The sequence below is a fragment of the Schistocerca nitens genome, chromosome 10 (genome assembly GCF_023898315.1).
Source record: "Schistocerca nitens isolate TAMUIC-IGC-003100 chromosome 10, iqSchNite1.1, whole genome shotgun sequence".
Classification (NCBI taxonomy): Eukaryota; Metazoa; Arthropoda; class Insecta; order Orthoptera; family Acrididae; genus Schistocerca; species Schistocerca nitens.
The window spans coordinates 51,983,703-51,997,300 of record NC_064623.1 but is presented as its reverse complement, the minus strand read 5'-3'; the positions used below and the strand labels follow the sequence as shown (position 1 = coordinate 51,997,300).

At 43.5% G+C, this 13,598-nt stretch overlaps 1 protein-coding gene across 1 annotated transcript in view; it reads right to left on the bottom strand.

Moving 5' to 3' along the window:
• The window catches only part of LOC126210346 (zinc finger FYVE domain-containing protein 1-like), a 104,412-nt gene that overhangs the window by 24,315 nt on the left and 66,499 nt on the right, over positions 1–13,598 (bottom strand). The window contains exon 10 of the mRNA XM_049939561.1: positions 3,535–3,699. Coding sequence (XP_049795518.1) covers positions 3,535–3,699 — 165 coding nt within the window. The remainder of the gene's footprint in view (positions 1–3,534; positions 3,700–13,598) is intronic.

The following is a 13,598-nucleotide window of genomic DNA, read 5'->3' as shown; positions in this document are numbered from 1 at the left end:
GTGTTAAATGAGATAATAAAGAATTTCCAGCTTGCCTTCCTGCTATCGCGGATGACGCGACGGCATCGCGCACGAAACTGCTTATAGCGGATACAGTTGGCCAAAGTAGGATGGTGGCGGAAAATGCGAAGAGCACGTCGCCGCTCACGTATTGCGTCACGGCATGCCTCGTTCCACCAAGGAACTGGGGGGCGCCGGGGAAATTCGGAGGTGCGTGGTATTGAACGTTCCGCAGCTGTAAGAATAACGTCAGTAATAAGTGTGACCTCATCGTCGACGCTGGGAAAGCGACGGTCATCGAATGTCGCTAGAGACGAAAAAAGTGTCCAGTCGGCTTGGGCAAACGTCCAGCGTCACGGGCGCATATATGGCAGTTGAGGCTGCAGTCTAAGGACACATGGAAAGTGGTCACTCGAGTGTGTATCATCAAGGGCGAACCATTCGAAGCGCCGAGCTAGCGGAACAGTACCGACCGCAAGGTCTAAATGAGATAAATTTGTCGTGGAAGCAGACAAAAATGTGGGGACCCCAGTGTTGAGGCAAACTAGATCCGCTTGGTGGAAGACGTCCAGCAATAGTGAGCCACGTGGACAAGGATGTGGAGATCCCCAAAGCGGGTGGTGGGCATTGAAGTCCCCAACCAGCAAATAGGGGGGTGGAAGCTGACCAAGAAGATGAAGGAGATCAGCTCGTGTCATTGGTGTGGTCGATGGAATGTATACAGTACAAAGAGAGAACGTGTATCCGGAAAGGGAAAGACGGACGGCGACGGCTTGGAAGGAAGTGTTTAAATGGATTGGGTGATAATGGAGAGTTTCATGGAGAAGAATCATGAGTCCTCCATGTGCTGGAGTGCCTTCAACAGAGGGGAGATCATATCGGACGGACTGAAAATGAGGGAGAACAAAGCGGTCATGGGGACGCAGCTTTGTTTCCTGAAGACAGAAGATGACCGGCGAGTAGGATCGCAAGAGGATCGACAATTCATCCCGATTGGCTCGAATACCACGGATATTCCAGTGGATAATGGACATAGGGTGAACAGAAAATGGAGGAATGTGACCAAGGTCGCTGTCAACTCAACGACTGCTCAGAGCTTGCGACCGACAGCATGGAATGGCATTCAGCCGAAGGCAGAAGATCCTGATCCATAGGTTGGTCAGGAGCAGTTCCTGCCACCAGCGATCGGCCGGTTGATCGGCCGCCAGCAGTGCGCCTCGGCGACACAGAAGACGGCCGAGGACGATTTCCGCCAGGTGGTGCTGTAGATGGGACACGCCTTGGCGGAGAAGGAGAGGAACTGGGTTTCTTTGTAGCCTTCTTGGAAGTATGACGTTTAGATGAAGGAGAAACCGATGGTTGGGAAGTTGCGGTACGTAAAAACTCTTCACAAGTATGCTCTTTTTTCGAAGTCTTGGTGTCTGACTTTTGGGCTCAAGATTTAGCAGAACCCGACGAAGGGTGAGCCAGAGAGTGGGCAGGCGAAAGTGGTGAGGTAGAACGGGCGATCTTCGCGTTGGCCGATCTGACGACCGTGGTACTAAAGGTGAGGTCGCAAGTCTGCGTGGCCGCCTCCTTTGTTGGCCGAGGAGAAGCAAGGACAGTGCTGTATTTTCCTGTCTGAGGCACAGTGGGCCGTCGACTGGCGAATAATTTTCGAGCAGCAAAGGTCGACACCTTTTCCTTCACTCTAATTTTCTGGATGAGCTTTCCATCCTTAAAAACGGGGAAATCTCTAGAGGAAGCAGTGTGGTCACCCATACAGTTGATGCAGCGAGGGGATGGAGGTGGACAAGCACCCTCATGGGCATCCTTGCCACATGTAACACATTTGGCCGGATTGGAACAGGACTGGCTGGTGTGATTGAACCGCTGACACCGATAGCAACGCGTAGGGTTTGGGACGTAAGGGCGAACGGAAATTATCTCATAGCCTGCTTCGATTTTCGATGGGAGTTGAACTTTGTCAAATGTCAAGAAGACAGTGCGGGTTGGAATGATGTTCGTGTCAACCCTTTTCATAACCCTATGAACAGCCGTTATGCCCTGGTCGGACAGGTAGTGCTGAATTTCTTCGTCAGACAATCCATCGAGGGAGCGTGTATAAACGACTCCACGCGAGGAATTTAAAGTACGGTGCGGTTCCACCGGACAGGGAAGGTGTGTAGTAGTGAGGTACCCAGCAATTTTTGTGCCTGGAGGGCACTGACTGTTTCTAACAACAGGGTGCCATTCCGTAATCTGGAACAAGACTTTACAGGACCTGCAATTGCGTCGACACCTTTCTGAATAATGAAAGGGTTGACTGTGGAGAAGTCGTGACCTTCGTCAGACCGAGAAACAACAAGGAACTGTGGCAACGATGGAAGAACTGTCTGTGGCTGAGACTCAGTGAACTTACGCTTGTGAGCAGACATAGTGGAAGGTGAGGAAACCATTACGGAAGAATCCCCCATGATTACCGGCGTCTCCGATGGCACGCTCCTCCCTTGTGGGGGCCCTCTCTGAGGGCACTCCCGCCTTAGGTGATTGTTCACACCTCAGGTCACACCTCCCGACAAACGGACGGAGGGACCAATCGGCACTTTCGGAAGGTATCAGCTCGGGTAATCACCCCTCCCTGGGCCTGGCCGTTACCAGTGGGTACGTACGTGTCCTACCTGTCTACCCGGGGCAGGGAATTACGCGTTACCTCGTCACTGGCTACGCATGAAAGTGCGTGGGTCGGCCTTCAGACACGCACAGGGAGGAAAAACGAGAAAGGGAAAGGAAAGAAGAGGGGTCTCAAACGCCGCAGCGGAGAAAAGTGCAATGAGAAGAGGGAAGGAAAAGAGAAGGACAGAGGAAGGACGAAGACTTGCAAGTAAAGAAAGCAAGGAATTTGTAACAGTTTCGAGCGTCCGTCTCCGGACGTAGGCACAAACCATACTCCCAGAGGGGGAGAAAGGAGAAAGGGAAGGAAAGAGCCTGAGGTGAGGGGGGGGGGCGAAGATGGGGGACAGGGAAGGATGCGGAAAGGGAGGGTATGCAGCCCGGAAAGGAATGAGGGCCACATTAGCTCGGGGTCCCGTGCTCGCTACGCACGTATCCACAAAAGAGTTGTGGACCCCCTGGGGGGAAAATATCATTCTGGCAGAACATGACCAATAAAAGGGTTAAGTTTCATAGGACACATTCTTAAGCATTAATAAACAGTTAATTTGGTTATGCAAGGAAATGAGGGATGGGAAAGTTGTAGAGTGTGTCCAAGGCTCAAAAATACCAGCATGTCCAGGGGATGCAGGCTGCATTATTATACAGAGATAAAGACAATTGTGCAGGATGGATTAGCACAGTGAACTGCATCAAACCAGTCTTTGGACTACAGATACAAAAATGTGCAAACTATCAAACTAATGTCATTTTAAATACCGAAAGCCTCACCCCACACGACGAAGCCTTTTATTATATTCTTAGTTTTTTTGTGGTTCACATGTGTGCCAACTCTAAAAAATCTTTCTACTAACTGTACGAGCTTCGACTTGAGACACTGACCTCTCGGGTATTCCAGCACTGCTGCGACACTGCTCAGGGTGCTGATGACTGCCTCTCCCACCTTGCGGGCACGCACCTCTGCCTCCTCCTCGGCCGATTGGCTGACAGCCTGCTGCTGTGGAGCTCGTTGCTGCTGCTGTGGCGGCTGCTGTTTCTCACTCTGAGCTGCAACGACAGTAGTACAGTGCAGCCCACTGTCTTTTTTCTATACTGTACATGTCAAAGAAAACTATGAAGGTAATCCCAAAAATAAAGTCTCCTTTATTTTTATAAGTACATAGACCTGTTTATTTCTACAATGGTTTACACCAGTTTACAGCTTGACATTTATCTATTTTTGACATAATCACCATTTCTGTCTATGCATTTTTTGTAGACGTTGTGGCAGTTTTTGTATGACCATGTCATACAAGCTCGCCGCCATGCTGTTCAGAAAGTTATGAACCTCTTCTTTCACCTCGTCATTGGAGCTGAATCGCTTTCTGGCCAAATGTTCTTTTAACCTATGGAACAGGTGACAGTCACTGGGTGCCAAGTCAGGACTATAGGGTGGGTGGGTGATTATGTTCCACTGAAACTGTTGCAGGAGAGCAACGGTTTGCCGAGCGGTGTGTGGGCGAGCGTTGTCATGGAGAATGTGTACGCCCTTGCCCAATATTCCTCTTCTCCGGTTCTGAATTGCCCATTTGAGTTTTTTCAGAGTCTCACAGTACCTGTCAGCGTCAATTGTGGTCCCAGCGATTCAGCACGCCCCCCCCCCCCCCCCCCACTCTTTCTTCAAAAGGCTCATCACAAAATTTTTTATTGTTAACTTATTCTAATGAAAATTACAAACTCTTTTATTGTTATAAAGTGACTGCCTAAAAAGTGAACATTATAGCTATTGTACACTTGTGTCATTTATTGGTGTGTACATTTTAATAATACAAGGAGAAATAAAATAAACAAAAAGAAAAATTGTTTACATTAATTTTTATCTTCATTTCTTTTTTTTTGTTTACTAACTAAGCCAATCATCTGTGGGATCACCCCCACCATCACTGTTATCATTATCTGGATGACAAGTCTCGTCTAACCAATGAAAGGCAAGAAATGACTCCATGTATTTCTATATACGAGCAGCAGTGAAATTCATGATCTTGGTTGTCCCAACTATAATTTCCATGTATGGAATTGGCACCAAGGGGCAGGAAAGACCACCAAGTGCACTCAGCTTGTATGCCTGGGGGCCTCATTCAACATGTTGAACAGACTAACTGGCAGCCACTGAGAGAACAGGTTGGATCCAACTGCAGACTACGTCACACGTTAGAACAAACCCTGTCTCTCGTCTAGGCTCCCAGGTCATACTCTGATCATTCCAGTGACTGGCAGAGAGGGTTGAGAGGACTGGCCTTGCACGTGGAGTCTCAATGAAGTTCACAATTTGCAGCATCGTCCACAAAACTGATTGTGGGCCCCAGGTTCTCAGTAGAGTGAAAGGACTGAACCGTATACTTCAAAGATTCTGTGACAAGCAGGGCTGTCACTTCCTGGACTTGCACCACAGGGTGGAGAACTGTAGCCCCCCCTTAAATAGGTCAGGCGTGCACTACACATCAGAGGCTGCTACCCAGGTGGCTGACTGTGTGTGAGACGGACGCAAGGGATTTTTATGTTAGGCGACTCTCCATCCGGTCCAGATAACGACAGCTGTAGGACACTCCGAAGTAATAGTGTAAGATACAAAGGATTGCCCACCACAGGTGAGAGTAGTAAAATCCTAGTAGTTAACAGCTGAAGCATTCACAACAAAATACCAGAGTTTGAAGCATTCCTGAAAAGCAGTGAAACTCACATAATACTAGATTCAGAAAGCTGGCTGAAACCTGAAATTGATAGCAACGAGATTTCTAGGGAAAACGTAAGTGTATATCAAAGGGAAAGGCTAACAGCAATTTCTATCACCAAGATAGAAACTGAAGCTACATGTAACATTGTTTGGGCAAGTCTCAGTATCAGGGGTGGGCATAAAATGGTAATTGGACCATCCTAATATCCCCCAATTCCTCTCCTGATGTAAACAAAAATTTTAGAAAAAACTTCAATTCACTTACAAGTAAGCTCCCAAATCATACTGTAATCATCGAAGGAGACTTTAACCATGCAACAATCAATTGGGAAAATACTGAAACATTACTAAATGCATTCTCTGAAAACTACTTAGAACAGATAGTGTGGAACCCTTCTCACAATGGAAATAGACTGAACCTCATGACAACAAATAGACCCGATTTCTTCCAGGATGTTCGCATCAAAACTGGTATCAGTGACCACGATGTGGTTGTGGCAACAACGATTACCAAAGTACATAGGACAACTAAAACAAGTATACAGGTATGTATGTTCAGTAAAGTATATACAAAAGCAGTAATATCATATCTGTGAGAGAAACCTGAAACTTTTGGCACAGCAGAGGAGCATGTTGAGGAACTATGGATCAAGTTTGAAAGAATAGTGGAGCATGCTCTAGATAGAATGTTCATATTGGGGGCGGGGCAGGGGGGGGGGGGAGGAGGAACAACATGGCATACACATATGAAGATGGTATCTGTTCTTTCGGACATGTCTGAAAGAACAGATACCATCTTCATATATAGTTAAGGCTAACCGGCCATTGACCTCCTCCTCCTCCTGTGCAGATGCACACATATTGCCCAAACTCTTACGGGACTCGGTAAGATTGCCTGCCATGAGTAATGAGTGTAATGGGTAGGGGCGCTACGAATGTAGTGTGTGGATATTAAGTTGGGAATGTGGGTCTCATGGGGAGCGTGCAAGGGATAAGTCCCTGCAGTCGCACTACCCTCTGTGCCCTCGGATAGAGGGTCTGCCATGTAAGCAGGAGATTCCGCGTTCGAGTCCCGGTCGGGGCACACATTTTCAACTGTCCCCATTGATGTATATCAACGCCTGTCCACAGCGTAGGGTCTTGATTATCATTTCAACATGGCATACAATCACTGTAAAGAAACATCTAAGGGGCCAGAGACTGCTGCATAATATTTGTAAAACAAAGTATTCTACAACAGTTAGAGTTATGCTGAAAGAAACACATTTGGCTGTCAAGAGATCAATGTGTGAAGTCTTCAATGACAACTGTAGCAGAATAATGTCAAATGAGCTTTCACAAAACCCAAAGAAATTCTTATCATATGCACAGGCTGTTAGTGGAACCAAAGTTATGGCCCAGTCACTTGCGAATGAGACATGAACTGAAACTGAGGGTAGCAAACTAAAAGCTGAAATTCTTAACTCTGTTGTCAAATGTTCTTTTACAAATAAAAAACCAGGATAATTGCCCCAATTTAATCCTCATACCACTGAAAACACAAGTGATATAAGTGATAGTATCATTAGTGTTGAGAAACAGTTGAAATCGTAAAACTGAACAATTTGCTGTGGCCCGATGGAATCCTTATCAGAACCATACTGAATTTGTGGCTGGTTTGCCCCTCCTCCAGCTATGATCTACCACAGATCCCTTGAACAGAAAAACAGAATGACCTCCTCCATGCCAACCAGCACAGTTTCTGAAAACATCAATCGTGCAAGACCCAACTCACATTTTTCTCACTGTGGATCAAGGTAGTCAGGTAGACACTATATTTGTGTATTTCTGAAAATCATTTATTCAGTAGCAGAGCTACACTAATTGTCAAAAGTACAGTAGTAGGTTGTATCAAGCGAAATTAGTGACTGTACTAACGATTTTTTGGTAGGGAGGATGCAGCAGGTTATTGTGGGTGGAGAGTCGTCATCAAAAGTAGAGGTAACTTCCGATGTGCCCCATGGAAGTATGTTTGGTCCCTTGCTGTTCATGTTGTACATTAATGATTTCAAGGACAATATTTACGACAGCCTCAGGCTATTTGCAGGTGATGCAGTTATTGATTACGAAGCACTGTCCGAAAGAAGCTGCATAAATATTCAGTCAGATGTTGATAAGATTTCAAAGTGGTGTAGCAATTGGTAACTTGCTTTAAATGTACAGAAATTTAAAACTGTGCCCTTCACAAAATGCAAAAATGCAGTATCGTGTGACTATAATATCAGCGAGTCGCAGGTGGAATCACCAACTCATACAAATACCTAGGTGTAACACTTTGTGGGGATATGAAATGATCACATAAGCGGGGAAATGCAATCAGTCTACAAAGGAGATTGCTTACAAATCACTTGCATGACCCGTCCTAGAATATTGCTCCAGTGTGTGGGATCCACAAAAATTAAAACTAACAGGGGATATTGAATGTATACAGAGAAAGGCAGCGTGAGTGGTCACAGGTTTGTTTGACCTGTAGGAGAGTGTCACAGAGATGGTGAGAACTGAACTGGCGGACTCTTGAAGTGATTACGCTAAAGAACTTGCCCCCTTTCTATCAGCAATTTATCGTAGATCTCTGGAAGAACGTAAAGTACCTAGCGACTGGAAGAAAGCGCAGGTCGTTCCCATTTTCAAGAAGGGTCATAAATCAGATGCGAATAATTATAGGCCTATTTCGCTTACGTCAATCTGTTGTAGAATAATGGAACATGTTTTGTGTTCTCGTATTATGACGTTCTTAGATAATACAAATCTCCTTCATCATAACCAACATGGATTCTGCAAACAGAGATCATGTGAAACTCAGCTCGCCCTATTTGCCCAAGAAATTCACAGTGCCGTAGACACTGGCGAGCAGATTGATGCCGTATTCCTGGACTTCAGGAAGGCATTTGATACGGTTCTGCACTTACGTTTAGTGAAAAAAATACGAGCTTACGGAATATCGGACCAGGTTTGTGATTGGATTCAGGATTTCCTAGAAGAAAGAACACAACATGTCATTCTTAACGGTTCAAAATCTGCAGATGTAGAGGTAATTTCGGGAGCACCGCAAGGAAGCGTGATAGGACCTTTATTGTTTACAATATACATAAATGACTTAGTTGACAACATCGGTAGCTCCGTGAGGCTATTTGCAGATGACACGGTTGTCTACAAGAAAGTAGCAACATCAGAAGACTCGTACGTACTCCAGGAAGACCTGCAGAGGATTAATGAATGGAGCGACAGCTGGCAGCTTTCCCTAAACGTAGATAAATGTAATATAATGCGCATACATAGGGGCAGAAATCCATTCCAGCACGATTATGCCATAGGTGGTAAATCATTGGAAGCGGTAACGACCGTAAAATACTTAGGAGTTACTATCCGGAGCGATCTGAAGTGGAATGATCACATAAAACAAATAGTGGGAAAAGCAGGCGCCAGGTTGAGATTCATAGGAAGAATTCTAAGAAAATGTGACTCATCGACGAAAGAAGTAGCTTACAAAACGCTTGTTCGTCCGATTCTTGAGTATTGCTCATCAGTATGGGACCCTTACCAGGTTGGATTAATAGAAGAGATAGACATGATCCAGCGAAAAGCAGCGCGATTCATCATGGGGACATTTAGTCAGCGCGAGAGCGTTACGGAGATGCTGAACAAGCTCCAGTGGCGGACACTTCAAGAAAGGCGTTACGCAATACTGAGAGGTTTATTATCGAAATTACGAGAGAGCACATTCCGGGAAGAGATGGGCAACATATTACTACCGCCCACATATATCTCGCGTAATGATCACAACGAAAAGATCCGAGAAATTAGAGCAAATACGGAGACTTACAAGCAGTCGTTCTTCCCACGCACAATTCGTGAATGGAACAGGGAAGGGGGGATCAGATAGTGGTACAATAAGTACCCTCCGCCACACACCGTAAGGTGGCTCGCGGAGTATAGATGTAGATGTAGATGTAGAAGATCGATGTTAACTACCCCAAGAAAGCCTACTTGCAAAATTTCAAGAACTGGCTTAACTGATGACTCTGGAAATCTACTACAACCCCCTATGTGTTGCTCACATAGGGACTGTGAGGACAAGACCAGATTAGTTACAGCACACAAAGAGGCATTTAAACAATCATTCTTCCCATGCTCCACACATGAATGGAATGGCGAAAAACCCTAATAACTGGTACAATGGGGCCACTTCACAGTGGTTCGAATATAGGTAGAGATGTAGATATTTTGGTGTTTCTTCCAAATATGTCGCAATTTCCAAGGCTCTGGTTATGATAGGACTTGAGAACATAGGTGTTTTTCCTTTATTTCTGAACACAAAGATTTCACAAATATACAGATGTCAGAATGTGGCAGCATTCTTTCATCTCTTGCATCACAACATGCTATCTGCCACTGCTCCATCATTGGCTGTGTAGAACCAGCAGCTGACACAGCGCCCCCCCCCCCCCCCCCCCCATTCCCAACATACCTCATGGCAAGCACTGACAACATTGCTACATGAAACAAGTAAGTATGCTACTGACCCCTGTGTCTAAACTTTTACCTTTTCCTGTAAAAATGTATACCAATGTCGAGTGTTTGCCCAACTGCCTAATGTCGAAGTCAAGTGAAATCTGCAAACTGCAGTTCATACAGGGTTGAAGTTAATAAAAAGTACATGTTATACATTCCCACGGTTGGCAGCGTGATGAAATTTTCTTCCCATTCACCACTCCCCTCCCCACATTTACTGTAGTTGTCAGCCAAGATGGTGTCATTGCTAGCCCCTCCAACTCTTCTAAACTCTTCAAAATAAATCTGCAAGTGGCGTTAATTGGGAAAGCTTCACTTGTAAATGTACAATGACTCCTAATTAATCTATTACACGACATAAGAACCTCAACCTCTTCAGCAATATTTTCATACGCAAACATAAGATGACCACATTTTCTCTGAATTATGAATTTAAGGAAAAAAATGGCTGGATAAACACAATACATTAAATCCAATTGTGAGCTGTGTCTGCTAAGACATGCTTGCAACATTGGGTAGTATGCTTTTGTCATTAGCACACATTACAGTTTTTGAACTACCCTTTAAAGTGATTGAAAAGTTATGTATTTAGATTAAAGTAGGTCCAATACTGATCCCTGTGGCACTCCACATGTTATTTTCCCCATTGTGCAGTTAGTTTCATGTCTGAGACACTGTTAATGAGATCCTCTAATTTCTGTTAAAAAGGTAAGATTCCATCTGCACAAGAAGGGTGCCAGCCATTAATGCTGTAACACTTCAGTTCATCGACTCAAATTTTGTGATCCACCCACTCAAAGGCTTCAGCAAGCTCACAGAATATACCTTCAGGATCATTTTTCTTGTTTTGCTTTGCTAGAATTTCATTTGTGAGATCTTTTAATGCTTTCTCTGTGGAGAGCCTATTACAAAAGCTAAAATGAAAAGCAGTTAACAAATTCTGCTGACCTAAATGAGCCTGTATTATACTATAGGCCAATTTTTCAAACACTTTTGAAAATATTGGACGGAATGAGAAACCATGACACAACAACTATGTTTCAGCAGAGTTTAATTTTCCTCATGAATACTCTCAGAACCCTCTGGAACATAGTCAGATATTATAAGATGCCATTCACTCCATCTCTAAACAAACAACTGGATAAAATAAAAAGCAAAATTAAGGCTATCGTTAACACTGAATGAAACGTTCTCAAATTTCCAGCCACATCGAGTGATTAAAAAGCCCACGAGGTTTTGTCTAAACACTCCTTGGCCATTGTGAAGTGGAATGACTGCTGCTGGGCTGCTGGTATACCCTTATATACACTAGATGCTGGCTGTGACATCACTGGTGCTGAGGGCATTACCATACACGGGCACACACTGGGCTCCTCGTTCGATGCATGGACACCAGGCTCATAATCATTGGATCCCGTGCCAAGCTGAGCTGCAGGGCACCATCTTTATTAAGGGTGTGGTCAGAGATTTTTATTTTTTAATAAGTTCTTTGACTACATAGTCCTTGAAGCCATTAGTGTGACCCACTACAAAAGTTTTCTAGAGCACACTCTGCTAAAGCAATCTTCAGACCTCTGTAAAAAATACAGCAGTTAAAGAAGCCACAGGTATCAGAACACCTGGGGTCTACAAAATACATTGTGTTGGCCTTGAGTGCACTATCTAGCAGCCTACCAGCTCCAATTCTACTCTCGCAGCTAATGTTTCTTCTTCTTCTTCCCTCTTTTTAATGTTAAATTATTAATTATAATATTTAAAAATATTTAAACATTTCAATTCATATACAGAATAATTAATATTCAATTTAACTCAGATTACTTTAATTTAATATATTTAAATTGCTAATTTAAATAACTGGGTGGAGTTTTGAATGAAAGAAAATATTCTGAAAATTGTAGCAATTAATCACCTGATTTTTATTTATTATTAGAAAGTACCTTACATTTTTTTTGGTTTATTGTCATCAAGGAAACATTTAAAACATAAATACTGTTCACACCACACACATTTTATGGATGTATTTTTTGAACAAGGACATTTTTCCAATATGTGCTTCGGTGGAAAGCACACTTTATTCAAGTTTTTAAATGAAAGTCTTTCCTCTGTCAGTTTTGGTGTATACCAAGCATACTGACTCACTGGGGTGAAAACAAGGAGCACCGAATTAATTCTGCTTGATAAAATGTATTTTAATTGCATATTCTCTCGACGACGATTCTCAATGTTGTTATAGCAATTCAGGAGCATTATGAAGTCTTTTAAATAGATTTTTTACTTGGCAATAGACATGTACATCACCCGGCTGAGCAAGGGTAGTACATTTGGGTGGAATGATCTTCATAGTATACATTACTTCAACTCTCTCCCTGATGAATGTCTCATCATACAGTGTCACGTCTGCTTTGCCTCCCCACAAATCCGTCAATAGAAAGAACTGAAAGTTTCTCCAAGAATTTAGCATAAAGTTCTTTTGTTAGTTTTCCTGACTTGGAGGAAGTAACATCAACAATCTTATATTCTTCTCATTTCTCGATAGCACTAGGAGCTCGAGGACCAAGTTTGTTGGCACGCTCTTGCATACATAAAAATACATGGTGTAACAGTTTCCCTGAAGTGTTAAACTGTACAGGACTGTATAAGTGTGGGTGGTTTAGAAGAGTTTCAGTTTTTTCACTAATCCAGTGTCCTGTTATATATTGATTCATACTGGCATCAGTCTGGTCAGTGTTAATTATGTGATCAAGGCTGAAGTTTGGCATCTTGTGTGTCATCTCATAAAACTTCTCGGCTGTTTACGCTGTTTCTTACAAAGTTACGAGATCATTTCTGAAAGGCGAATGTAGTGATTTTTCACTGTCGCATTTATGTTTGAAGCTCTTTACCAAGGTATCACTAGCAATAAACTAAAATTTTCCTTACAATTATGGGAACACCACTGCATGTCCCACAGTTGTTATATTCTTGTCATCAGTTGTTCATAAGAGTCTCCTGCACCCTGAAATTTTTTCCATGTTTCAGAACTGATGAATGCAATTTTGTCTTTTCTAGTGTCACTTTGTTCCATTTCTTTCCTCCAAATTTGAAGATAATACTCTTTTTTTTCCTTCAAGATTGGTAATCGTGCTTTTAATGATGGGAACTTTCATTTTGGATGATCATCGGCAAAACTGATGACTTTCTCCTTATCAGCCAAAGACATAAAATTGTTGTTGTTGTGGTCTTCAGTCCTGAGACTGGTTTGATGCAGCTCTCCATGCTACTCTATCCTGTGCAAGCTTCTTCATCTCCCAGTACCTACTGCAACCTACATCCTTCTGAATCTGCTTAGTGTATTCATCTCTTGGTCTCCCCCTACGATTTTTACCCTCCACGCTGCCCTCCAATACTAAATTGGTGATCCCTTGATGCCTCAGAACATGTCCTACCAACCGATCTCTGCTTCTGGTCAAGTTGTGCCACAAACTCCTCTTCTCCCCAATCCTATTCAGTACCTCCTCATTAGTTATGTGATCTACCCATCTAATCTTCAGCATTCTTCTGTAGCACCACATGACATAAACTTATGGGAGGAATATTCATTAGGATTGTAATTGCTGTCGTCCAAGTATGTAGGTGAAGAAGGAACCGGTTACAAATAAAATAGGGTGGCATTCAGTAAAATTGTGTGTGTGTGTGTGTGTGT